The sequence below is a fragment of the Marmota marmota genome, unplaced genomic scaffold, assembly GCF_001458135.2.
Source record: "Marmota marmota marmota unplaced genomic scaffold, marMar, whole genome shotgun sequence".
NCBI classification, from domain to species: domain Eukaryota; kingdom Metazoa; phylum Chordata; class Mammalia; order Rodentia; family Sciuridae; genus Marmota; species Marmota marmota.
The window spans coordinates 555,989-582,792 of NW_026000108.1; the positions used below are offsets into that span (position 1 = coordinate 555,989).

At 59.8% G+C, this 26,804-nt stretch overlaps 1 protein-coding gene across 1 annotated transcript; it reads right to left on the minus strand.

Annotated features, from left to right (window-relative positions):
• Positions 1–1,488: 1,488 nt before the first annotated feature.
• Cplx1 (complexin 1) lies at positions 1,489–25,889 on the minus strand. Its single transcript, XM_015481785.2, has 4 exons — positions 25,837–25,889; positions 25,657–25,753; positions 8,412–8,587; positions 1,489–3,201 (listed from the first exon to the last, which is right to left on the minus strand). The coding sequence occupies exons 2-4, from the start codon at positions 25,685–25,687 to the stop codon at positions 3,004–3,006; spliced, it is 405 nt and encodes a 134-aa protein (XP_015337271.1). The 5' UTR covers positions 25,688–25,753; positions 25,837–25,889; the 3' UTR covers positions 1,489–3,003.
• Positions 25,890–26,804: the final 915 nt, after the last annotated feature.

Genomic DNA, 26,804 nt, shown 5'->3' on the forward strand with positions numbered 1-26,804 from the left:
ATGAAATAGCAGCTCTGGTTGGGCATGGTGGTGCATGCCTGTATTCTCAGGTAATCTGGAGGCTGAGGCAGAGGACTGAACATTCCAGACCAGCCTCAGCATAGGTTAACAAAATTCTGTCTCAAAATAAAAACAAAAAAAATGTAAAGGGTTGGGGTGTGTAGCTCAGTAGTAGAGTACTTGCCTAGCATGTGTGAGGTCCTGAGTTCTATCCCCAGTACCACAAGAATAAGTAAATAAATGGAAGCTGTTGCCTTCACTCTGCCCTCTTATCAATTTTCAATTTTCCTCCAAAATAGAAATCGCCACTTTGAGCACAGTACATATTTATCATGCCTCATGTCTCTCATCACTACAAAAACCCGTTTGGAGGGATGAGGCCTTAGTTATCCCCAGGCCTAGAGCACAGCTCAGCTATGTTAGGGGCCCCAGTGTACTTCCCCAGAGTCCTCAGACCCCATTACCTGAGGGTGAACAATGGGGCCAGAGTCTGACCCATCAGTAACTAGAGGACCAGCTGACTAATGTTCTGGGTCACCTGCATGTTCAGGTCACTGCTCAAGCCTAAGCAGAATCCAGACCAGGGCAGGGATGGGGCAGGATGAGTGGTGGGTAGACCTGGTTTCCCCTTCTATGAGCAGCTATGCTGGGATAGTGGGTAGCAGCCAAAGTGCAGAGCATGCTACCGAGTCCTATCGGAGATGTGGATGTAGATGTAGATAGATGCAGACCCCAGGAGAGAGAACTGCTCCCTGCCAGCAAGTGGAATGACTCACTGGGAAGCTCAGTAGTGTCCCCTGGAGGCAGTGAGAGGGGCTGTGGGAGATGCTTCAAGTGGTTGGAGGAAACCATGTTCCCTTTGAGACCCCACCCTGCACCCAGGAGGACCCAATGGGTTGGGACTCCTGTGGGGGGGGCCTTTCTGCCTTCTAACTCTGGGCAAGGTTTGCTGGAAGGTCCTTGTGTGGGGAAGGTCACAGAACATCCAGATTTGCTGCCTCCCTGGAGAGGGCCCCCCAGAATGAGCAGTCATACACCTCAGGGAGGCTGAGTGTCAAGCAGATTTGTCATGGCAGGACACCCAGAAGGGAAGCAGACCAGCTAGTTCTCTGGGCTGGGATCCAGGTGCTTGTCCCAGGCTGGAGAGTTGGCAGGTCCCCCAGTGCTGCAGGGAGGAGGGAGGACTCAGGACAGGACCTTTGGACAAGGCAAGAATTGGGGGGCCCACTCCTGGGCAACAGAGTGATCTGGACCCTGAGGCCTGGGAGAGCTTTGGGAGGGAGGAAGCCTGTCACCGTCAGGAGACTTTGCAGGTGACCTGTGGGGCCTGAAAGGGTACGTCTGCCCTTGGGAGATGGGTGAGGACCTTGGGGACAACTTGTTTTTGCTGCAGCAGGAGCCGAGGTACTGCCTACCAAGCAGGGCATAGGTGCCCACAGGTGAAAGGGACGCTCAGGCGAAGTGGGAACTCTGGAAGCAGTAGCCACATGGCATGAATCACTGTTTATTGGCTGTGATTCCATCTGGAGAAAACACACGTGAGGGCCCCCGGCATGCAGGAGGAGGCGCAGGGACAGACGGACAGGTAACACCCACAGTCTACGATAAGCTTGGCGGCCGGGCGCCCCGTGTGCTGGGAACAGGATGCGGGGTTAACGCGAGAGAACGCCCAGTCTGCTCAACGTGTAATAACAGGCATTTTAAAAAGACGCGGACCCCAGAGGCGCAGGGGCGGCGCAGGGCAAACCCGGCGCATGTGTGCCAGGTGAGCTCTCGCTGCCACAGACAGAGGGGCGTTCGTAGTTAGTATTGCAGTCTAATTGTTATGGCTTCTCTAAAGAGCTATGTAAGGTCATGAAGGCCCCAGGCCACGCCCCTGGCCCGCAACTCGTGGACACTTAATGAAGTTTTGATGTGAACAGAAAGGGCCAGGGGACCAAGACGACGGCCTTTCGGTGGAGATAAAACTCATCAAATACAGAGACCTCATTTACCTGAGATTCAACGGATTGTGATGCAAATTAAACAGGATGGAGGCAAACAGGGATGGGCGGCTCGAGGTGGCCGGGCCTTTTGGCTAAACTCCACCGGCTGGCAGGAGGGACCAATTGGTGGCCCCAGCCCAGGGCCCGCACCCTCCGGCCACCAAGACAGTCGGTCCCCGCACCTCGGGCCTCCCTAGCTCTGGAAGGTGGGAGTGGAGTGGGTGGCTACCGGGTTCCCCGGGGAACAACAGCCACCCCCATGGAGGACAGGCCACCAGGGAGAGGCCCGACTTGGTGCGTGCTACAAAGGGGTGCCTAGGGACTAGAGGATTGTCTAAGAATCCCCCAAACCTATTGCTTTGTTCCCCGTGGCATGGTATTCCTTAGAAGAGAGGGACAGAGAATGCTGGGGCCGCAATGGAGAGGCGGGGGCGTGGGCAGCCAGCGGACAGGAAGACGGAAGCAGGGTCCAGCGACCCAGGTTGGTGCATGGGGTAAGGGCTTGGAGCTTGGCCGGCCTCAGGAGGGGCACAGGCACCAGCTGCTCACCCCCCAAACCCAGCCCAATCAGCACAACCAGCTCCCGCCCCCACTATGGCTGTGCTCCTGAGTTTGAGCCCCCACAAGCGCCACCCATGCAGGGCTATTGCACCCAGGGTCAAGGGGCTGACCCTTAAGGTCCCTGACCTCCACCTGGCTGGGTGGACGGCAAACGCAAGGACATTAGTGGAGGGTGGGCCGACCACCAGCAGGCAAAGGAGCACGGAGAGGGGCACGGACTGCAGGGGCCCCGGGCTGCGCCCTTACCCAGGGTTGGGGGTGTTGATGGCAGTGCGGGGAAAGGGTGGAGGCTCCCGAGGCGGGAGGGGCGCGGGCAGGATGGACCTAGGACTATGGCTTATATTGGCATTGGGGGTGCTGCTTCTGCTCCCGATGTCCTTTCCGGGCCTCCGCAAGGGTCTGTCTGTACAGGGGGCGGGGCGGGGGCTCCGGCTCCCGGCGCTGTCCAGGTCAGGCGCTACTTCTTGAACATGTCCTGCAGCGGCCCAGGCAGGTACTTGATGACCGTATCCAGGATGCTCTCATCCTCCTCCTCCTGCTCGTCCCCGCAGCCCGGAGGGATGGCTTTCTTGGGACGAGTCAGGCTGCCCTCGGAGTTGGCCTCCATGGCCGCCTGTGCCTCCGCCTCCCGCTCCTCCTTCTTCTTGATACCATACTGCAGGGAGAGGCAGGGAGGGCAGGTCAGGCAAGGGGCTGTGCTCATATGGTCCTGCCTCTGTGGGGCTCACCAGGCAGAAAGGGCCAGGGGACCGAGACAACGGCCTGCACTGGGGGACAAGCCAGGGACCCAGAATGTGCTCCAAGTGGCTGAGAAAGGCCTGAGAGGAATCCCCCAACCCACCACCCACTGGAGGACCCATCAAGGAGAAGTGATCCCACCACAAGGGGTCCCTGTGGGGAGGGAAACCCAGAGAACAGAGGAGCATCTAAAAGGCGCTGGAGGTGGGGCATAGCCTGGGCAGGTGTGGGCCCAAACCCATTCTTCCAGCCCTGCTCCCTGAAGCCTGGAGCCCAGCTTCAGAACCAGAGCCTTCACTGTAGCCTCCCATCCCAGTCCCTTGTCCTCCACCTGGTCTCACACCCCCAACTTGGCCAAGGGCCCTAGATGCCAGTGAGCTGTTCCCTGCCAGAATGCCCTGGAATCCCACTTACGTGTGACCTTGGCCCACACACCTGCACGTCTCTGCCTACCCCACTTCTCATCTCCTGGGCTGTCCCAGGGTCTCCTGTTTTTTCCAGTGCTAGGAGAAAACCCAGGGCCTCAAGCATGCTAGGCAAGCACTCTACCCTGAGTCCCATCCCCAGACAGGAGTTTGCCCAGGGGCCCAGGCTGGCCTCCAACTTGCCAAGGAGCTAGGATTGCATGTGTGAGCCACTGAACCCAGGTGGAAACAGGGTGTTCACAGGTGTGATAAGGTAAGGATGGAGATGAGATCATTCTGGGTTTGTGAGGCCCTAAGTCCAGTGACAGTGGCTTTGTAAGAGACACCTTGACCAGAGGTTGCCAACCAAGGAGAGGTAAAGGGGGTTTTCCTTGTCCTCTCAGCCCCTCTCATCTTTAACATGCCGCCCAGGGGAGGCTGGGGAGGTCAGGGCCAGTGAGCAGCAGGGTCTGGCCAGCAAGGGCATCTGGGGAGGCACAACTGACTGGCAGGGCTGGGTTTTCCACCTGTGGGGAACAGGGCACGGGGCACCAGCTGCAAAGGCCCAAGGTCAGGGGCTGTGCCAGCATCAGGACGTGGGTCTGGGCAGCAGGTGTGAGGATGGGAGCCCACCACCTCCTGAAAGAGGTGGGAGCGGAGGGTCTCAATGACAGGTGAGAGGGTAGCCCAAGAACATGCTGACAGGGATGACCTGCCAGCACCTTACAGCACCAGGAGCTCAGTGGGGTGAGAGGACAGCAACAGGCACTCGTCACACCCACCTAGGTTGCCTCCTAGGACAGCCTTGCCCCACACAGGCGGCAGCCTGGGGCCAGAAGGGGAGGGGGGAGATGTGTGTGGGCTGGACAGAGATGCAGCCAGAAACTAGGTCAGGCCAGCACACAGATAGGACTGGCTCTGCAGCACCCCAAGAAGAGAACCTGGGAGCCACTAGCCAGCTCAAGGGCCACTGGCCAGACCACGACAAGGCCCCAAGGGGCTGACATCGGAGGTCAGACAGGCAGTCCTGAGAGCTCTGTTGAGAGGCCACAAGTGCCAATCCATGACTGGAGCCCCAAACATGACCAGATAGACCACCCTGTGGAACCTGTCAGCATCCGCACAAGCTCGGGCTGAGCCTTGAGCCAGCATAGGGGACTCAGGGAGGGAGACTCTGGGTGGGCACCCACACAGGCTAACTCCTGCCAGAGCCTCATCTCCTTCCCAGAAGGAAGGTTCTGGCTCAGCCACCTACCGAGGGTGGCTGGAAGCACATGCAAATCAGTGGTTCGTATGCAAATCCAGCAGCTCACACACAAACAGGGGGGTGGACATGCAAATCAGGTGAGGAGATGCAAATCAGATGGTAAGCATACAGATCAGGTTATGTGTATGCAAATCAAGCATGGGTGTGCCAGGCTCCCCTCCTGGCCCCAACACACTCCACTGCTCTGTGATGGGGACTGAGGGAACTGCTCTAGGAATGATCTCCACCACCTGAAACAGACCCAAATGGTATGCCCACCTCTCTCCCTCTGTTGGAACCTGGGTCACCGGAGGCTCACAGATTCGGGAGCTGGGCTCAGCCCTCAGCCCCACATCTTCAGGAAGCCTTAGACAGCAGCTTGCCCACCCCCCAGCTCCTGAGACGGGGTACATGTCGCCCAGGGGAGGCTGGGGAGGTCAGGGCCAGTGAGCAGCAGGGTCTGGCCAGCAAGGGCATCTGGGGAGGCACAACTGACTGGCAGGGCTGGGTTTTCCACCTGTGGGGAACAGGGCACGGGGCACCAGCTGCAAAGGCCCAAGGTCAGGGGCTGTGCCAGCATCAGGACGTGGGTCTGGGCAGCAGGTGTGAGGATGGGAGCCCACCACCTCCTGAAAGAGGTGGGAGCGGAGGGTCTCAATGACAGGTGAGAGGGTAGCCCAAGAACATGCTGACAGGGATGACCTGCCAGCACCTTACAGCACCAGGAGCTCAGTGGGGTGAGAGGACAGCAACAGGCACTCGTCACACCCACCTAGGTTGCCTCCTAGGACAGCCTTGCCCCACACAGGCGGCAGCCTGGGGCCAGAAGGGGAGGGGGGAGATGTGTGTGGGCTGGACAGAGATGCAGCCAGAAACTAGGTCAGGCCAGCACACAGATAGGACTGGCTCTGCAGCACCCCAAGAAGAGAACCTGGGAGCCACTAGCCAGCTCAAGGGCCACTGGCCAGACCACGACAAGGCCCCAAGGGGCTGACATCGGAGGTCAGACAGGCAGTCCTGAGAGCTCTGTTGAGAGGCCACAAGTGCCAATCCATGACTGGAGCCCCAAACATGACCAGATAGACCACCCTGTGGAACCTGTCAGCATCCGCACAAGCTCGGGCTGAGCCTTGAGCCAGCATAGGGGACTCAGGGAGGGAGACTCTGGGTGGGCACCCACACAGGCTAACTCCTGCCAGAGCCTCATCTCCTTCCCAGAAGGAAGGTTCTGGCTCAGCCACCTACCGAGGGTGGCTGGAAGCACATGCAAATCAGTGGTTCGTATGCAAATCCAGCAGCTCACACACAAACAGGGGGGTGGACATGCAAATCAGGTGAGGAGATGCAAATCAGATGGTAAGCATACAGATCAGGTTATGTGTATGCAAATCAAGCATGGGTGTGCCAGGCTCCCCTCCTGGCCCCAACACACTCCACTGCTCTGTGATGGGGACTGAGGGAACTGCTCTAGGAATGATCTCCACCACCTGAAACAGACCCAAATGGTATGCCCACCTCTCTCCCTCTGTTGGAACCTGGGTCACCGGAGGCTCACAGATTCGGGAGCTGGGCTCAGCCCTCAGCCCCACATCTTCAGGAAGCCTTAGACAGCAGCTTGCCCACCCCCCAGCTCCTGAGACGGGGTACATGTCGCCCAGGGGAGGCTGGGGAGGTCAGGGCCAGTGAGCAGCAGGGTCTGGCCAGCAAGGGCATCTGGGGAGGCACAACTGACTGGCAGGGCTGGGTTTTCCACCTGTGGGGAACAGGGCACGGGGCACCAGCTGCAAAGGCCCAAGGTCAGGGGCTGTGCCAGCATCAGGACGTGGGTCTGGGCAGCAGGTGTGAGGATGGGAGCCCACCACCTCCTGAGCTCCCTGCTGGGTGGGACCAGGCAGCACAGCAGGGCTCCTCCTGCAGCTCCTGGCCCAGGGGTGGGGGTGCGGTGGGCGGGGTTAGGCCTCTGTAGATTCTCCCTGCTTAACTTGCTGGAAGATGAATTTCTTTAAAATTTCCAGGAAACAGGGAAACAGAGTAGAGAAGGCACCGGCCTTTTCCTCCACCTTTCCTCCTGACCCCTGAGTTCTGCATATCCCACACCATCCCTGCCTCCGCTCGGCTCTGTGCTCTCCACCATCACTGTTCCCTGTGTCTGTCTCTTCCTGTTTGCCTGTCTCTCCTCTGAATGGCTGTCTCTGTCTGTGACTCCCTCTCCCTTTTCCTCCCACCCATGCCCTCTCCTGATACACTGCCAGCCAGGACGCGGCCGAGGTGGGGTCTGCCTCCCCACCTACCTCTGACTGAGGCCCAGCCTGACTCAGGCTGCAGCAGGTCAGGTCTGTGGGGCCAGGGAGGACACATGAGCTGCTGTCCAGGGAAAATCAGCAGGTGCTTCCTGCAGGACCCCAGAAACCACCCAGGGACTAAGGGGGTGTCGTGACAGAGGAGGGGGCGTCACTGGGGTGTACACGGACAGGGCTCTGCGCTGTGCAGGCTCCTGGGGCAGGGTGGGGAGGGGAGCCCTTGAAATGGCCCTCTGTGGGCCCTGGCTGTGTCACCTACCCCGACCCACTTCTTCTGCCCATGTCTAGTTTCTACGCAAGGCTCAGCAGAGCTGGCTGTCTCCAGGGTCTGAGCTGTCCCACCCCCAGCCTGGGCATCACAGGGAGTCTGAGCCAGAGGACTACGGCAACGCCCCCTCCCCATGTTCCTGGCCACCAGGCCTATGGCACTCAGAGCTAGGCACTAGACCAGCTGCAGGAGGGACCCAGGAAAAGCTCTGTCCCCACCTACCCCAAGCCCACCTCTGTGTGGGAGGCAAAGATCCCCACTGGGCACATGGGCCATGGGTGGCCTCATGGCCACTCTGCCCACCCAGCTCCACCCAGAGACCCTGGACAGAGACCCCTGTTCCCACTGCTGCACCTGGTTTCCCCCAGCCACTGCAGGCCCACAGAGGGGGTGGGGCCTCTGCCCTCCTCCAAGGCTCCTCCAAGCCCCCACCCCATCTGCAGGGAGGAGGGTGGACACACAGGGCTGTGCTCCTGGGGGGGACGGACCCAGTGGCAGTCAGAGTCTAGACACATGGGCCTCTCTGCCAACACAGTCTTGAACTCAGAGCCCACTCTGCCCCTATTTCCCCACCTGTGACAAGGATACAGTCCTCTCTGGCAGCCCCAGGTCAAAGGTCACCCAGAGAACTCAGAAGCAGGCATGACTGGCTGTCACATCTCCTCAGGCCTCACTGCCCAGCCACCTATAGACGCAAAATGTTGGGCCCCCTCCCTGGGGGTGGACTGACCCCAAGGGAGGCCAGGTTCCTGCCCACGCCCTCCTGCAGGGCTCTCCTGGCCCCGGGAGAAAGGGTCAACCTTTCAGGAGCAGGAGGGCCAGCCCACGGCAAGCCCCTAGTACAGATGAGACCCCAGGACTACATCCTAGAGCCTGTGGTGACCCGCTGGCGGCCCAGGTGGTGCCCACCTTGTCGCGGATGCCCTGCCGCATGACCTCGCGCTCGGCCTCCATCTTGGCATACTTGGCCTTGCGCTCCTCCTCCTCCTGCCTCAGCGCCTCCTGGCGCTCCTCCTCCTTCTTGGCGGCATCAGGGTCCTTCTCCTCGTCACCACCCAGCATCTTCCCCATGTCCTTGGTGGCTCCTGGGGACAGAAAGGCAGAGTCAGGCCACAGGCCCTGGCGCCCTCCAGTGGGGAGGGCTTGTGTCGGCAGGCGCAGTGTGGCCACGCATGGGTGTCTGAGCCCTCGAGTGCTGGCCTGTGTCCTCCTGGGTCCCGTGTCCCGTAGAGGGTGGCCTCCAGGGTGTGAGCAGAAGGGTGGCATGCAGACACCAAGTCTGGGCCAGGATGGCAGCAGCAAGGACACTGCCTGGCACTGGCACCAAGGCCCCAGTTCCTGCCCTGCCAGCCACCACTGTCCTCACAAGCTCCTGATCCTCAGGCCCCAACATGGCCCTGATCTCCTGTGTCACGGGCCACAGGGCAGACTGTAACACAGCCCACACCGCAGGTGCCAGGCAAGCCGTGGCCCTGTGGTGGCTCTGGGGAGCAGGGCTGGGCATCACCCAGGAAGGGGCCTACGTCACCACAGCAGCAATCTGGACTGCTTTTGTGCAAACCTTGCCTCTAGAACAAGCTGATTCACACTGAAATGAGGGAGGCCATTAGCTCTTCCCGCTTTGGGAAGTGCTGGCACCTTATAGTGTCTCTCCCCCCACTCCCCTGAGGGCATTGTAAGGGCAGCTGAGCCCTCCCATGGGTGCTCAGCGCGCTCTCTCTCTCTCTCTCTCTCTCTCTCCCTCTCTCTCTTTTTTTCCTTTTGGTACCGGGGTTTGAATTCAGAGGCACTCAATTACTGAGCCCCTAACCCAGCCCTATTTGTATTTCATTTAGAGACAGGGCCTCACTGAGTGGCTTAGTGCCTCTCCATTGCTGAGGCTGGCTTTGGACTCCTGCCTCAGCCCCCCGAGCCACTGGGATCCCAGGCATGCCAGGTTGGGTGCTCAGCTCTTGACACAGCTCATTTGGGGCTGTTACAAATCAAACTGTGGAGTTGAGACAGAGTTAAAAATAGACAGGTTACAGGGGCTGGGGATGTGGCTCAAGCGGTAGCGTGCTCGCCTGGCATGCGTGCGGCCCGGGTTCGATCCTCAGCACCACATACAAACAAAAGATGTTGTGTCCGCCGAGAACTAAAATAAATAAAAAAAAAAAAATAGACAGGATACAAATATGTAACAATAAATCCCATCCACAGGTATAACTACAATGCACAGATAAAAAATAAGGGAAAAATAAATAAACACAACCCAGTTGCTCCTTGTGGCCAGTGGGTTCCCTCGGACAGCACACTGCTCCCCCTGCCCTCCAACAGTGGCCAGAGTCTGCACAGAACCTGCACCATCGCCTCCAGGGTCATCTATGCTTTCAGGACAAGTCAGGGCTTCCCACGTGTTTTTGATCCTCGATTGGCTAACTCTAGCAAACGTGGGATGCTGTGTCTATGAGAAAGGTCCGCAGCTGAGGCTGTGGGGACCACCACAGCCCAATTCTACAGCAGGGAAACAGGAAAAGGGCAATTTCACCTCACCCTGAGAGAGGTGAGAGCACCTGCGGTAAGGACCCAGGGCAGGGCTCAGCAGGCACAGGCCGCCTTCCTGGAGGCCCCACCGAGCAGCCTGAGGAACAGGGCAGTGGCGCCAGTGTCTGAACGTCCCTGGAGCCCTGATGACCCCTGCAGAGCTCCACAAGACCCCCGAGAGCTCACAACACTGCCCATCCATTCACAGCAAGCTGGGCACAGAGGACACAAACTGCTTAAGCATAAATTTGATGAGGAAACCTGTAGCTGAAGATGATATCGTCCATTTAAAGTCTAAGGCTGGGAGAGACACAGGTCCTGGTGGATGGCGGCGTCATGAAGGTGTCCATGGCCAGCCTGTCGTCATGAGCAGCCTTCACACCTCCAATCCAACCTCCAAGTCCTCACAGCCTCTGTTTTTGGAGTCTGGATAGAATTCAGGTTCCCATGGCAGAATAAATGCCAGAGAAGCATGTGCCTTCAGGGGAAAGCAACTCCCGGGACTGGGGACCTCAGGGCAGAGGGGCACTGGGTTCTCTGGCTGGAGGTGTCCCAATATGCTCATGTCCACTGCCGTTGCTGGGGAAGCTCAGGCTCTGTGGGGAAAGAGGCCACCACGGCCGTGGGGAAGGCACCCTGCAGAATCTAGCACACGTGGGCTCCACACAGCACACACTCCATGGAGGGACACAGGGACACAGGCGTTAGGACCACCACAGCCCTAACACCACGCCTCTGTACATGGCTGGACACAGGGCACTGTGTTGGGCAGTGGACACAGCCCAAGGGGACCCCAGGCATCCCGGAGGGTGCAGCATGCCAAGATGGGCGGGGGACACCTGCGGATGGGCATGTCACAGATCCCGCTGCAGGAAAGCGAGGCGGGAGCTCTGGGTCGGCACAGCAGGTTCCTGTGGTCGAGGAGGGCAGAGGCTGCATGCCAGGCTGGCATGGAACCAAGCCGGAAACGTGTCGGGGGCCTTTCCAAGTCTCACAGGGTTCTTACAAAGACCAATCGGAAGTTAGTCTGCACCACAAGGGAAGACCCCCAGGCCCACCAGCATGACCACCACAAAGCAGAAAACAGGAAGTGCGGGCAGAGACGCAGGGAGAGTGGCACCCTCATGCCTCGACAGAGCAGTGGACGTGGCCAGCAGCTCAGACAGAAATCGACACAGCAGCAAGGCTGCACTGAGCAAGAAGCCAGCAGGTGCTCAGGGCAGTCCTGCCAACTCCCCGTGTGAGGCCTGGAGCAGAGGTGGAGGCTGGGCTGGCTGGAGGAGAACATTCTGGAAGCAGAGCAGCTGGCTGCATGGCACTGTGGCTGGGCTCTTGCCACTGAGCCCTGCACGTAAGCAGACTGAAATGGTAAATTCCATGTCATATGTATCTTATCACTATAGAAAGAGAAATGTAAATCCCAGATGACTCATAACTCTGTCTCCCACAACAGCCAGCCTCAGAGACTCAACGTGCTTCTCAGAGTCAGCACACCTGGCCGGACAGGGCCTGGCCCAGGAACAGCAGGACAGACACCAGATGCACCAGCACGTGCAGAGCCCAGCACGGCATCTATAGTGAGGCTCCAGCCCTGCAGAACCAGAGGGTTGGGCTCGCCATGTGGTCCTGAGCAGGCAGGTTCCTGACAGCTGGGGACCAGGGCCACACTGCTCCCACAGCCTCCACAGAGGACAGGACCTGGAGCCAACAGCAGCATTGAGCCTCAGAAGACAACAGCCCAGACTTCTTGGCGCAGGATGTGGCTCTGCAAACCGGGGCAGGCAGCAAGTATGAGATGCCCCGCAGCAGGGGAAAAGGCTGGGGATACTGTGGACAGAAAGGGGCCGGGGAGGGATGGGCGGGGTAGGGCTGGTGAGCTCTCCCTTCTCCTCTGCAAGGGGCCCAGGGCCAGCAGAAACAGCCGCACTCTCTGTCCTAACACGCCGCAAGCTGAATGAAGTACATTCTCCAAAAAATGTAAAAAGCAACGATCTCTAAGAACTCACAGATGGGATCTTTCAACATTGACGAGAAGATGATTCCCGTGATATTTAGAATGTTCTTGGAATGGAGAAGACAGAAGGAAATCCTCCAGGTTATTTCTGTGAAATTAGCATACAAGCAGTGCTAACAATCAACCCAGAGTCAGACAGCGAGACAGAGACGGCGCAGGACCAGCTCCAGCCTGCATCGCAGCGCAGATGCCATCAGAGAAGGGGCAGCACTCTGTGTCCCCAGGACTCTACAGGAAGACAGCCAGCGACTCTCTCAGGGCCTGAGAGCAGCTCTTACGACAGTGTCCTGCGCCTCCTGACCCCACACTGTCCGGAGGCACAGCCACCATATCAGCCGCGTGCCCCACGTGCTACTCCGGGCACCCCACGCCCCCAGCAGCTTTCTGCCTTCTGTTCCTGCAGACTCGGAGCTGACAATGTCCTGCATCCCCACTGCTGGGGCCGGGCAGGGATGGGCCGGGTAGGGCTGGTGAGCTCTCCCTTCTCCTCTGCAAGGGGCCCAGGGCCAGCAGAAACCCCTGCCCTGCCTGTCTACTGCCCCCTCTCTCTACACATGGCCAAGGGGTTCGTTCGGTGACAGAGGGGCCCATGACACAACCGCGACAGAATTGCCGCAAACAGGGGCAGGTGTGCTGTGTGCACAGAATCCACTTTTATTTTTACTTGCTTTTTGGTACCCAAGGTTGAACCCCAGGTGCTGGGCCACTGAGCCATGTCCCCATGCTTTTTTACTTTCTATTTTGAGAGAGCACCTTAGTAAGTTGCTGGGGCTGGCCTGCAACTTCTCATCCTCCTGCCCAGCCTTCTGAGTCTCTGTGATTACGGGCGTGCGACACCACACCAGCTAGAACCCCTTTTTAAGCAGCCGCATGGAGGTGTGAGCGACACTCGGCACCCTGTAGGGCTGGGGCACTTGCACCCATCTTGCAGACATCCTGATGGAGACGGTGGCCCAGGGGCCCCTCCACCCCAGCGCCTGACACTGCCTCCTTCAGGACATCACAGTTCATGGCCGGCGGCTGGCTCAACGGCTGCAAGGGCTCCCATGTGGAGCTGCACCCATGCAGAGTGTTGTGGCCCTGGCCATGGTCACCCTGTGGACACACCTGCTTGCCGGCAGCTCTGCTGGTGCCCGCGGGGAGGTCAGTGCACTACAGCTGCCTGTAAGTTCTGAGCAAGGGATGGTGCGGTTGTGCAGTGAGTCTAGGTTTCACCTCTAAGGAACTGCCACGCTTCCCCCAGTGTGGTGTGCCCAGCCTGCCTCCCCACAAACTGACCACCTGTCGCGGCCTCTCGGTCCTCGCTATCCTGAGTGGGTGTGATGTGGCTCCTGGTTACAGTTGAATCTGTATTTCCCTCATGACTAAGGAGGCTGAGCATCTTCCAGTGAGTCTGTTAGTCATCCTCATCCTCTTTGGAGAATATAGACCTCATGGTTTGTATTCTCAAGAATAAACTGTTTAAGAACAGCCACAGCCAGGCACGGTGGCCACACCTGTAATCCAACAGCTCGGGAGACAGGACTGTAAGTTCAAGGCAATTTAGCACGGCCCTGTCTCAAAATAAAAAGGGCAGGGGATACAGCTCCATAGTCAAGTTCCCCTGGGTTCAGTCCCTGGACAACAAAGAAGGACGGGGGAGCTTTAAGGAGAATGGCAGGGTGGCTCGGCAGCTCTGCTGCCACCCAGGACCCCAACGCCAGCACCCCTCAGGGGCCACTGCAGTGGCTGAGCAAGTGGACACTGGGTCTTCTTGGTTTCTGCCCCACTCCTCCATCATGGCACTCTGCCTCTGGGGTCCTCACGGTCCCAGGAGCACCTCTCAGAGCTCTGCCTGCTGTCTCTCAGAAGGGCCTCCCCACCGTGAGGCTGGAGTCACGGCGTCCTCCACTCACACTGCCCACGCTAACGTGGGCCCAGGAGCCCGCTGACAGTCTCATCACCCAGATTCCCCTCTAAACACTGTGTCCACCTCCCAGTGTCCATCCACTCACGGTACTTTCTGCTTCCCCTGGGATCGCCATGGACCCCCTGGCTGTCCAGGAAGTCTGTCACTCAGATTCTGGGGCTCAGGAGGTGGGCCAGGCCAGGGCTGGGGCCAGAGCCATGTTGAGGGCTGGCCCCAGCCTGGCCCTTCCTGCAGCTTCCTCCGCTGCACTCTGCCAGGGTGGGATATAGGGCCACAGGCTAAAAGCCACCAGCAGAGCCTGATGTCGATGGCAGAAGCCTCTGAACTGTGAGCAGAGAAACCTGCTTCCTCCAGGCCAGGCCTGCAGTGTGAGTCACGGCTGGGAAGGCCAGCGGCTCCTTGCTCTTCTTCCTCCGTCCCACTGTAGTCGAGGGGCACCCTGTGCAGCCCTGGAACCCAATACCTTGTGGGGCCAGCTTCACCCCCCACCCCCGCGGGTGACTCTCAGAGCATGTGGCATGTCCACAGTGGCTGGATGGTACCAGTGCTGCCCAGTCTCACACTTGCTCACGGTGCTCGGCTCTGGGCCTCTCCAGGGTGGGCCTGGACTCTCACCCAAGACCCAGTGTGTCCATGTTTCCTGTGTTCCTGCGGTGGGAGCTCAGCTCCATGTGGAGCTGGGCAGGACAGCTGTGTCTTTGGCCATGGAAGTGACTCCTTCCTGGGGAGGGCTCCTGCTGGCCGTGCAGCTCTCTGGGTGGATGCCATGGCATCTCGTGTCCCCTCTCTCTGCTAGTCTTCATCTCAGATGGGCTGTCTGCAGCTCCCAGGGCTGGAGCGTAATGTTTTTACCCAATTTGAAAAGCTTTGCCTTTTAACCAGAGTTTCCAAAGACAAGGAAGCCTTGGGTCTTGTACCAGGCAGCACAGGGAGCAAGGCACAAAGGGCTCTGCCCACCCACACCCTGGAGGCCAGACAGGAGCCCGTGGGTCCCAGCAGCTGGCCCAGGTGCAGGGCCCGGGACACACCAGGAAACCAGCACCTACACCCCAAGAGGTGGGCGTCTGGGCCAGTCAGGCGTCACCAGGCCAGCGCACCTCGGGGGGGAAGCCGGACCACAGAAATGCACCGGGCTTGGGATGGAAGCCAGAGGCAGCCGAGCAACTCTGTGAGGCCCTTTCCCAAAAAATAAGGTGAGACCGACGTGCCACTGGACCGGCAGCCGTCTGCCCAGGCCTTATGCTGGGGCACAGTGGGGGGCATGTACATCAGATAACCCCCCAGGACCACCGGGGATCTGAGCCCACCTGTGGATGCTCCAACAGGATATGTCCTGAAGGACCAGCCACCACGGCCACAGCTGTACCTCCAGATGACAGGAGGGGTGGGGCTCAGGTTAGCATCTGCCAAACTCACACTGGGGCCCAGGCTCAGCTCCCAGCAGCACAGGAAATGAACAGGTCACATGAAAACGACGGCAGATGGCCAACAGAGCTGCTGCCCTCTGCTTCCCACACAGCACCACCACCTGGGCTGCGGTGCTCACCTGCACCCAGTGACCCTCAGAGTGCTGCGTCAAGACCCCCACCACAACCGGCAGAAGAGCTGTATGCCTGCTGACCGAGGCTGGGCAGACAGCAGGGCACCCGACCACACAGTTCCCAGAGGCCACGGACAGCATGAGAACAGGGCCACAGAGGTACCAAGCTGGGTGGGGGCTGATGTGCAGGCCAGAGCAGTGACAGTGGAAGCCATTGGCCAAGCACAGCACCCGGCGAGGCCTGGGGCTGAGGCATGTGGGAGGCCACGGGCTCCCCTCCCTGGAGACCCCAGTGCCCAAGCCCTACTGGGATATCCAGAGGTCACTTCCTTGGAGAAACAGAACGGACATGCCCAGCTGACCAGTCCCCAGGTGTTGTGCAGGGCAGGGGACCGTGGAGCTGCAGGTGGGCAGTGGGGAGACCTATGTCCTGAAAGGAGAGTCCTCACTCAGCCCCTCCCATAGCTGCTTCCAACGGCTGTCCAGCTCCCCAGGGTCCTTCTGCCCAGGGGGAAGTCCCTGAACACACCCATGTCAGTCCCCTTCAGAGCCCAAGTGCCCCACAGGAGCATGACGGACTGCCAGCCAGGTTTCCCCGGCACGTGGAACCCGGGCGTGCACCTGGACACTCCCAGCAGGAAGCAAACCAAACACTCAGGCCAGGAAAGGACAGGAGGACACAGCGAGGCACTGGAAGTCCAATGCCATGTCCACACTGCTCAGGCCCGCGCCGGAGGCCAGGGTCTGCCACTCCAATGCTCCCTATAAACAGAGCACCAAGGCTCAGATGAGAAGGAGCCCAGCTTAGTCCCCAGGAGTGAAGAGCCTTGAAATGACAAATGTAGAAAATGAAAATCAGGTTGTTAGAAGAAAAGGTTCTGGAACTATCCCAGAAAGTAGAATGAAAGATGTCGACAGAATGTCAGGAAGCAGCAGATCCAGCTCCAGAGAGGGCAGGCGCAGGGCAGAGACAGAGCCACCAAGAAGCAATGGGAACAGGGCTCCCAGACTCCAGCTCACACCAGGGGGTGGGCGAGGCAAGGCCTCCAGACCTGGCGGTTTCTCAATGCCAGCAGAGAGATATGGGTCGCACCCAAGCCCTGGACCAGAACTGGCTCCAACTCCCCCCAGCCTCATCGTGGTCTAGGACAGCAGAGAGGAGCCTCAAAGTCCAAGGGACTCTTCCAACCTGCAGTTTTATTCCCATACCCAGCCTAAATGCCTCTCCAGAGCGCAGATAAAGATCCCTCCTTACCACCCACGCACCTGTCTCAGAAAGGACAGGCACACAAACAGCTCCGCAGTGACAGTACTGAGTGACTGTTTCCAGAGCCACCAGTCAGAAGGAAGGGCAGGAAGGTGCTCGGGAGGGAGACATGCCTACCCTGTGGCTGGCACGGTTACCTGCGTAAAAATACTGTGCTGGGGGCTGCTGCCGGGAGAGGGAGGGATCCAGGGAGCCCAAGGCTAACCACGAACAGACTGAGGGCTTGGTGAGGCTCAGCCACGCGTCTGTCTGGCTCCTCGGGGGCAGTTTTACAGTCCAGTGACTCAGCCATCAGCTGAGGGCCGGCCGTGGGGAGTGTGATGCCCTGAGCATCAGAAGAAACCCGCGAAGCTCCTCATCCTAAACAGAGGGAGAGGTTACGGCCTGAGTGCGGCCGCGGGCGAGGATGTGCCCGCTCCTCCTTCCATCCTGGCTGAAGTCACCGCTGACTTCAGAGGCCACAAGTTGCGAAGGTACTCAACAAAACTCCGTAAGTACCTGCTGACTCAGGCCTCAGGGCCGCAGGACTGGCCAGTCCCCACACCAGGTTGTCCCTGGATTCAGGCCACACTTATCCTGAACCTCGTCACCAAAGGACAGAGCTTCCACCGACCCTGCCAGACGGACAGAGTTCCCTGAGCAGGCAGCTCCAGGGTCACAGGGTGCTTCGGGAGGAGCTGGAGAACCTGTGCAGCACCCAGAGGGGCCTCTGCGGCCAGGGGGCTGGTGGCCCGGCGACCCACCCAGACCTCACCCTGCTACTCATTCATGCCCTTTAAAATATCCCAGATCCCGAGGCCATCCTGCAGCCTCCACAGGACGGGGAATCCACTGTGGAGTTCACGGGCAGTCGCCTCCGGCCACTCCGCTCCCTAGCCTGGGGCATCCTGGGGTCCCGCGTGAGTGCAGGCCAGGCCCAGGACAGGCTGGGCAGAGGTGAGCCCCTGGCAGAGGCCCACGGCAGGCCCAGCAGCTGCTTTCCATATCAGAGCTGGGCATTTCTGCTGCTGTCTCCGCTCTCTACAGTGGAAGTCACTACTTTTATAAGAATATACTTGTGTGTTAAAGGTGTTCGTAAATACCACTTGTGTGACCAGAGCCAAGATCAAAACGCTTCCTACCTATTGAGAAAAGAGAGGTCGTGTGAAGCCTCCACCTCTGCACTCCACAGAACGAGAGGTGGGAGGAAGCAGGAGAAGCCGGGGGCCACGACTACTCCTGTCACCCAGCCCCTCGGCAGGGAGCTCAGCCAGACCCCGCCTCAAAGGGAACAAAAATGCTGAGCAAGGGCAGCTCAGTGCAAGGCACCCTGGGTTCACTCCTAGGACCAAAAAGTAAAATACAATAAATAAACACAGGCTGGGCTGTGGCTCCGTGGTGGAGCGCCTGCCTAGCACACGTGAGGCCCTGGGTTTGATTCTCAACACCACATGCAATAAATGAATAAAATAAAGCTATTGCATCCATCTACAACTAAAAAAATAATTAAAATAATATAAAGTACAGGGAAGGGGCTGGGGCTGTAGCTCCGTGGTAGAGCACTTGCTTCGCGTGCGTGAGGCATTGGGTTCGATCTTAGCACCATGTAAAAAAATAAATAAATAAAACAAAGATTCTGTCTATCTACAAATAAAAAAAAAAATGTTTAAAAAAAAGGACAGGGCGGCCAGAAGGGAGGCCTCTGAATGTCTCACACAAAGAAGTGGCACGGGTCTGGCGGGGGCATTGGCAGTGCCCTGTGTGACACCAGACACGGGCCATGTCCTGCACTGTCTCCGGGTCCTTGTCAAGGTGCAGTTGCTCTTGGCCACTAGGAATGAAAAGACACCTTCTAAAGCACACAGAGCTGGCTGGCTCCCTGGCAAGGACACTGCACCCCCGGCCCCTCTTGGCAGCTAGAGCTGCGGTGAGGGTTTAAAGGGTGTGTGGGTCTTAGAAACAGAATTCTGTTCCTGTAGTAAGATGACATACATGGAGCCTCTAAGGCAGCATTGTTTTTTAGTTGTAGTTGGACACAGTACCTTTATTTTGCTTATTTATTTTTATGCGGTGCTGAGGATCAAACCTACTGCCTCACACTGCCAGGCAAGTGCACTACCACTGAGCCCCAGCCCCAGGCCTAAGGAAAAATTTTTGCAAGTTAAGATGACCAAGGTCAGACCCAAGATGGGCTGCAAGCCTCCTCACTGAGCACAGGCCCCATGGACAGAGGTGGGCTACTCTGAAGGAGGCCAAGCCAGGCACCCAGGGCCTGCTGGTTTAGCCGGAGGAGCAGTGGTCCAAGCAGAGTCCAAGCAGAGCCGAGCCCAGAGGGGCGGTTCCAGGCTATGTACAAGGGGCTTTTAGTTGTGGGTATAGAGGGGGGCCTGGCTGTGTTGCCGAGGCCAGCTGAGCACCTAGGCTCATGGGGACCCCTTTCCCGTAGCTGGAACCACAGCGACCACGGTGCCAGGCTCTGCAGAGGAATTTTAAACGAGGCAGGATGCCAGGGTCTCTGTGTGTTGGCCACTCAGGGCAGAGGGTGCTCTACAGCCACCCTCCACGTGCCACTCACTCCTTCGAGCCCCCAGGCCCTGGCTGCCACCCTCCGGTTTCCTCTGGGAACATCCCCTGGTCAGTTGCCCGTCCCTGGCCATCCAACAAGTCGACCCTGTGGCCAGAGAGGGTGGAGGACAGATGACCAGATCAAGGAGACAGAGCGCTGGCTGGGCAGGCCAGGGCTGCCATCCAGCAGGCCCCTCCACCTCTGCTTCTGGGCCCACTGGTCAAGGTCAGAAGACCCCTCCCCTGCGTGGCACTGAGGCAGCTGCCGGCCCCTCTGAGAGCTGGGCCTGCTGAGCCCCAGTGCCATGCCCTCGGTGGGGGGCACTTGGACAGTGCTGTGAGGCTGAGCCTGCTGCCCATCCTGGTCACCTGCTTGGCCCTGGCCCCCCGGTTCCCCCGCCCTCACCTTGACCTGTGAGGATGGCCCAGGGCACCCTGCTGGGCAGCTCGGACCATGCAGTGGCCGGCTCTGCCAGTCCTGGGGGCAGGGGATGAAGGCAAAGCCTGGTCTCCCTGCTGCTGGTCTGGATTGTGCCCCACGTGCCAGGAGCCTCTCCCCTCCTCTGCTCCCGTGGTCTGCAAACCCTCGTGTGCTGGCCTGAGACTGCGCCACACCCACGGCACGCTCCAGGGAGGCCTCCTTCGGAGGACTGCCCAGCCAGCACTGCGTCCTTGCCCATGGAGCTGGGAGCCAGGCAGTGTCTGATCTTGGCCTTTGGGAGAGGACAAAGGAGACAGGCGAGATGAAAACGCCAATCAATGAAACCAAACTGCCAGGCATGGCGACAGATGGCACAGCCACCAGCCTCGGGATGGCCGTCACCTCCCTCCACTCATGCTGCCACTCATGGGACCGGGCACCAGCCCTGGTGGGAAAGAAGGCAGTGCTGCCTGACACCTCTTCTGCAGAGGGGGCAGAGGACAGAGTTGGGCAGGGCCCCATGGGGCCCTGGAGAGCTCCCACAGGCTCAGCAGCAGGGGCCTGCCCCTCCGGCAGCGTGCAACCAGCTGAGAAACGTCAGAACACAGAGGCCAGGAGCAGGCGCTGCGTCAACCAGTCCTCCACCTCCCGGACTGCAGTCTGCACCCAGGCCCTGCACCCAGCACCTACATCCAGCACCCCAAACCAGTTCCCAGCACCTAGCACCTGTACCCAGCACCAACACCAGCACCTAGCATTAGTACCTAGCACCCAATACCAGGACCTGCACCCAGTGCTCAACATTGCACCCAGCACCAACACCTGCACCCAGCACCAGTGTTCCTCATCCAGAACCAGCATCTGCAGCCAGCATCAGTATTTACTAGTCAGCACCAGAACCCAGCCAAAGCACTCAGCACCCAACACCTGTGCCTAGCACCAAGTACCAGACTTGTACCCAGCACTCAACATTGACACCTAGCACCAGTACCTGTACCCAGTACCAGTGCTCAGCACCCAGAATTAGCACCTAGCACCTCAGCCTCAGAGCCCATCCCTATTCCCATGGGAACATTTTTGAGACCCCTCACACAGGAGCTACTAAAACAACGTTTTACACCCTGCTAGGTCATTAACTCTGCAAAAAGGAAATCAGAGGCCCTGGCCCTATGGAACAGAGGGGGAACCATGTTTACCAGGTGCAGGAGGAGAGGAAATGTGGCTCAGCAGTGTCACTGGACACCCCCAGGGCACCAGCTGAGGACAAGGACAACACTGAGAAACTGGGAGCCTGCAGCAGAGGCAGGAGAAACGGGGCCTGACTGGGCCTTCCACAGCCCCCTGCCAGAGTCCCCCTCCCTGCTGCCCTGCAGGCTGCACCTCTGGGAGTCCCCAGCCAAAGGCAGGGCAGTTCAGAAGGACTGCGTCCTGCCCCGTGCCACCTGGAACAGGAGCCTCAGCACCCCCAGGGGCTGGGTGGAGCTGGAAGGAGGGCCTCCCCTGGCCCAAGGGTGCAGGGGTGCCATGTCCCCTGGCCCAGCCCTCCTTGGCCCCTGGCTGGTGGCACAGGGTGGGGGGCCTGGACTTGCAGCTGTTTGAGGCATCGTGGATCTCCGCCCGTCCACCCACCCCCAGCGGGGGATGTTGGCAAACACTGCTGAGAGCCCCCACGCGGGCACTGTCAAAACACAGCTCGCATCCCAGCCAGCTTCCTGCCAGCCAATGAGGGGACCAGCCAGCCTTCGTGAGCTGCACCCTCCGGAGAGAAGGGGAGCTGCAGGGCTGCGGAGGGAGGCTCGTGCCTGGAGTGTCCTTCAGGCTGCCAGGGATCTGGGGCAAGAGGTGCTTCTGCCGGCCAAGGAGCGCGGCATCCTCAGAGAGGCACGAGTGTGGGTATTTCGCTCTCAAGCACTTACCTGTGGGGGAGGAGGACACACCTGTCGCAGGGGCTCAAGGTTGGGGGTCCTGGAAATTAGTACTTCCCTTCTTGGGTGTGAACCCTCTAGCCAGGGATGCCTAAATGGAAACTAAGAGTCTCCACTAACACAGCGCTGAACAGGTAACACAGGCTGTGCCTCAGCGCCTCCCTGGACTGGTGATGCAATGTGGGGGCAGCAGCAGTCACCTTGAAATTAGAGGAGCAGGCAGAGTGGAAAGCTACACTTAAGGCACCAAAGCCACCTGACCCCTGTCACCCACACGAGCTGCTCTCCCTCTGGCTCTGTTACTGCCCTCTGAAAGCCATCTCCCCACCTGGAACTATTCACATGCTGCCCAGTTCAGCACACAGCTCCAGTGTCCTCCCAGACTCCTGAGGACCTGGGCCTGGGCAGCATCCCCCGACCGCCCAACTCAGGGTCAGCCAGGGAGGGACAGCCAGGGAGGGACAGCCAGGAGGCCCCAACACATAGAGCTACTGAGACCCAATCAAGGGAAGAGTGGACAGGAAAGGGTCCAGCAGATCAGCCCATCCAGGCCCTGGGGGTGGGACAGGACAGGGACATGCCTCATCCTTGACACAGAGCCCAGGGCAGACTCCCCATAGGACATTGTCCACAATGACCATGCTGGGGGGTCCTGGAGCTGCCTGGACAGTGTGGGCTAGCACTGCCCAGCCTTCCCTGGCCCCTGAGGTCCTGGCATTTACACATGCTCACACCCCCCGTCCCATCTCTCATCCACCAGGGCCCCACATCCCTGCACCACTCCCGAGGACCTGAGCATGCTCTGGACACAGAGGGTCACACTAAGGTGGTATGGCAGAACGAGATCATCTGGGCCACCAACCCGCAATGCCCACTCTCCCCCTGGTGAAAACACAGCCCGGGGCCCAGGCCACCTCCAGACATGTGTGCCCTGTGGCTCAGGAGCCAGCCCCAGGTCCTCACAGATGTGGCCAGAGCACCTGGCCACCTGCAACAGGACATGCCATCCTGGAACTGGAGTCCCAGAGGGGGCAAAACCACAGGAGGTGGCCTGTCCCCACAGAGGGTGGCAGAGGCCTGAATCACGGCCATGATGCACCCTGGGGGGTCCAAGGCCTGCTGAGGCCACAAGGGCGTTCTCCTACGAGAAGCAACAGCCTCAAGCTGGATGCCAAGTGCCCCAATTTGGTCCCAAGAGAACTCTCCTCCCAGCCCTGCCTGGCCAGGGGCACATGATCCCAGGGTGCCCACGATGGCCAGGCTGGCAGTGTGGTCAGGCCTGCCAGGCAGCACTGCCCTTGAACCGTGGCCTTAAGGGTGGCAGGGGTCAACCCATAGCACACTGTGAGCCCCAAGGGACACAGGACTGCCCAGTTCTGGGGACGTGGACTAGAGGGGCCTTGGAGTCAGCTGCTCCCTCAGGGCACCTTGGTGGTGACAGGTGGGGAAGGCACATCAGGGGGCCATGAGAATGCAGTGCAGGAGACACTGGTGGCTGTGTGTGCAGGGACCATGGTGCAGAGGTCACAGGACGTGGCGAGGCCAGGGACGGTAACTGGGCCGTTGGGCTGGGTGGAAAGGAGGGTGGGAGAGGCCTGCCAGGCTGAGCTTGGCAGACATGGTACCAGCTCTGTGGCAGCTGACCAGGGAACGGGCCCGGGCTGGAGGAGGCACTGCTGGCCAGGCCCTTCCCCATACCCTGCAGGTCCACCAGCTGGAGCGGCTGCACAGGCTGCAGCCTGCCCCGGACACGTCCACCAGCTCAGGGGTGTGTGCAAGGGCTGGGTCTCCCTGGAAAGGAGGGGCACTGTGTGTCCATGGCCCAGCCCGATCCAGAGTCCATTCCTCCCCCATCTAGGGCCCTGCGTTGCAACAGGACATGCCATCCTGGACCTGGAGTCCCAGAGGGGACAAGACCAACAGAGAGGGCCTCGTACGTGCAGAGCCTGTGGCCTGCGACCTCAGCTGCTGCCCCGCACCTTCTGTCCCCACAAGAGCCTTGCCTGAGACAGAGCAGACAAGACCCTGAGACATATGTCCCCCTCCTCACAAAGGACACAGCTTGCAGAAGAGAAGAAAGATTGAATTAGGCAGCATGGCAGTGAGGCCTGTCTGCAGCGGGTCACCAGGACCCAAAGTCTCCCCAGGCCCCTCCTGCGTGAGCCTCTGTGTGGTCCTGCCCGACTCTGCTTCTCAGCTTGAAAGTCTCACTCTCGGCAGCTCCGTTCCGTCTGTCCCCCTGCATCCTGAGTGCATTTCTCTTTCTGTTCCTTGATCTCTGTTTCTGGGCTGCTCTTTTCTTTCCTTTCTTGTCCCTGGCTCTCTGGTGGCTTCCTGGGCCTCTCCTGCTCTCCCACCTGCCGGTTTCTCCAGGTCTGGGGCTTGGTCTGTCCCTTGGGGTCTCTGCCGACCTCTGACCTTCATTGTGGAGCTGTCCCCCTTCCTCCATCCGTCCCAGTCTCTGTCTCTATCTTGCTCACATGCACTCTGAGCCCAAAGTGACGCCCGCAGGGAGAGAAGAGCTTGGAGCCGAGACAGGTTGCCAGAGAGCCTTGCCTGCTAGCCCCGCCCAGCGCTGGCCACTGCAGTCTCCACAGCAGGAACACAGAACAAACCCAGAGTTCTCTGCACCTTGCGCAGCCTGGCACCCAGCATGGGGCCGCAGCCCAGCGCACTCCCACTGGCCACCCCCAGGGCTCCCACGGAGCTGGCACAGCCCGCCCTGGCACCACTGCAGGAAAAACTTTGGGCTGACACGGAACAAAGAGGGACTCCCGGCTGGCAATTACCCGCTAATTCCAGCCTCGCAGACAGCAAGTCAGACGGCTCAGTTTCCCTAAAAGCCCACCTCAGGCCTGAATTAGCCACCTGATTAATTATCTGTGACAGCCTGGGATGGGCTGGTGGAGCCCGGGTCCCTCCCGATGCAGGGTGCCAGCCTGTCCCTGAATCACGTCTGGTGACGTGGTGGTTATAATCAGACTCAACCTCAGCCTGCCTCAGCCGTGCACCCTCAGCACGGGCCAGGTTGCCATACAATGTCTGGGCAGAAGTGCTCTTGCCTCCAGGAGGTGCCCTGCGTGGCGCTGCCCCAGCCTCCTCCTCCTGGGCACTGCAGCTCTCAACCCCTCCCCCCCGCCCAACACCCAGCTGGAAGCCACACAGGGCCAGGATGTTCCCCATGCAGGCCACCAAGGGAGTGGGAGAACTGGGCACTGGCCACATGTTCCTCTCACAGGGAGCTCTGGGCTCCAAGGGAGCTGAGGTGCCAAGAGTGGACAGCTGCGGGTGGACTTGAGACCCAACCAGGACAGTCCCAAGACTCTGTGGGCCTGAGCTGACTCAACAGACCTGACCAAGTACACCTGTGGCAACGTGGACCAGACCCTCTGTCCACTGCCCTGGCACCCCAGTCAGGGACTTAGCCCACTATCTTCTAGCAGCTCTCAGTCCAGGCAGCCTCTGGCCACAGTGATGGCCCTGGGCCAATGGGGACAGGGCTCCTTCAACAGCACTCTGCAGGCTGCAGGAGCCTGCCCTTCCCAACATACACAAAGGAGGCCACAGAGCTGTCCTATCTGTTCCTGTGTCCAGTTAGCCATGCCTCTGTGAGGACGGTAGGCTCCCTATCCGCATGAAACCACGGAGCCCAACCCCACAGCAGGCAGACCCCACACCTCCCCTTGGCTTTCTGGAGCTCTGCTACAGGACCAACTCCAAGCCTACCTTTGGGTGCTGCTTCCCCAAGTGGGGGTGCGGCTGCTCAGCCCTTAAGAGGCTCTGTCCTACCATGCCACCCCCGGCCTCCATCTCCAGGCCCCCAAGGCTGCCCAGGAGGCTCAGAGGGGCTGGCACGAGGGTGCTGCCTTGGCCTGTGTGAAGTCCAAGGTGGCCGTGGGGCCCTGCTGTCTGTGCCAGCTGGGAGACACACCTCTGGGTGCCCTGTATCTGCCAGTCCCCTCCCTGGTGGCCCAGTCCCACAGCCCCCTCCCTGCCTGTCCCACCTCTTACCTCCCAGGGCCTGTTTCATCACAAACTCCATGGTGATGGCTTGATTCCTTGGGACCACTCCTGGATCTCACATTCAAGTGGGGCAGGCGTCCTCTACCTAGGGGAGAGTGCAGAGTCACAGGCGCCCTGACAAGACCTTCCCCAGAGACCATCTTCATCCCCGCTTCCCAGGAAGGGCACCTGGGAGAGTGTGTGTGTGAGGAGGCGTCTGTCCTCACACCAGCCAGGATGGCAGGTCCAGCACTGCAGGTGCACCCGGCTCTGAAGGCTGTTTTCAGCAGCTACTGCAGGGAGGAGGGCTGCTCCCAGCCCGGGGGCACTGCTCAGAGGAGCCTGGCGCCAGTCTGCGTGCAGTGGGGGCAGGGCCCAGGGGGCATTTGAAGGTCACTGCTCTGTTTCCCAGCACAGGATGGGGCTGCTCAGCCTCCTTGCTGGTCCCTGGACAATGGGGCAGGGGTCTGTCTGCGGGGTGGAGAAGGGTTAGGATGGGCAGGCCCTGAGTGGTGCCCTTTGGGGAAGGTGGTTTCTGGTCAGTGTCAGGAGGCCAGTCTCTGTCCCTGGGGAGATCCCAATGCCTGCAGCAGGAGGATGAAGTTGAGGGGACAAAAGGCAGGGGCCAGCCTTTCAGTGGGAGTGGGCAGATGGCCCCCACCTGTGTCCCTGTGAGGTCAGTGGCCAGGAGTGAGTGCCCAGCTGGGTGGATTCTGGTGGCGAGACCTTCTTGCAAAGCCACAGCCTTGCAGTGCCCCTCTTTGTGAGGATCTCTCCTCTAAGGGAGCCCCAGGTCCCTAGGGATCCATTGTTTCATGGTTCTCCCTCTGCAGACCACGGAGACCGCGTGGGGACTGGGGACGGTGGAGGGCAGGGATCTACCCCCTAAGTGCTGGCGAACAGGGCGCCTTTGCCGCAAAGCCTGTTCTCTTCCAAACTTCTCCCCTGGCTCCTGGGGGAGGGGCCCGCGGGCCCAGCCGCAGAGAGGTGCGGGCGCTACGGGAGCTGCGGCGAGAACCGAGAACCAGAGGCGCTCGGGCTCAGGGCCGCCGCACCCTGGGTTTCGCGAGAGGCCTCGGGCGGCGCGCTCCAGGGATAAGAGAGCACCGGAGAGGGGCGCGGATTCGCTGGAGAAGCGAGGGACCCCGGGCCGATTC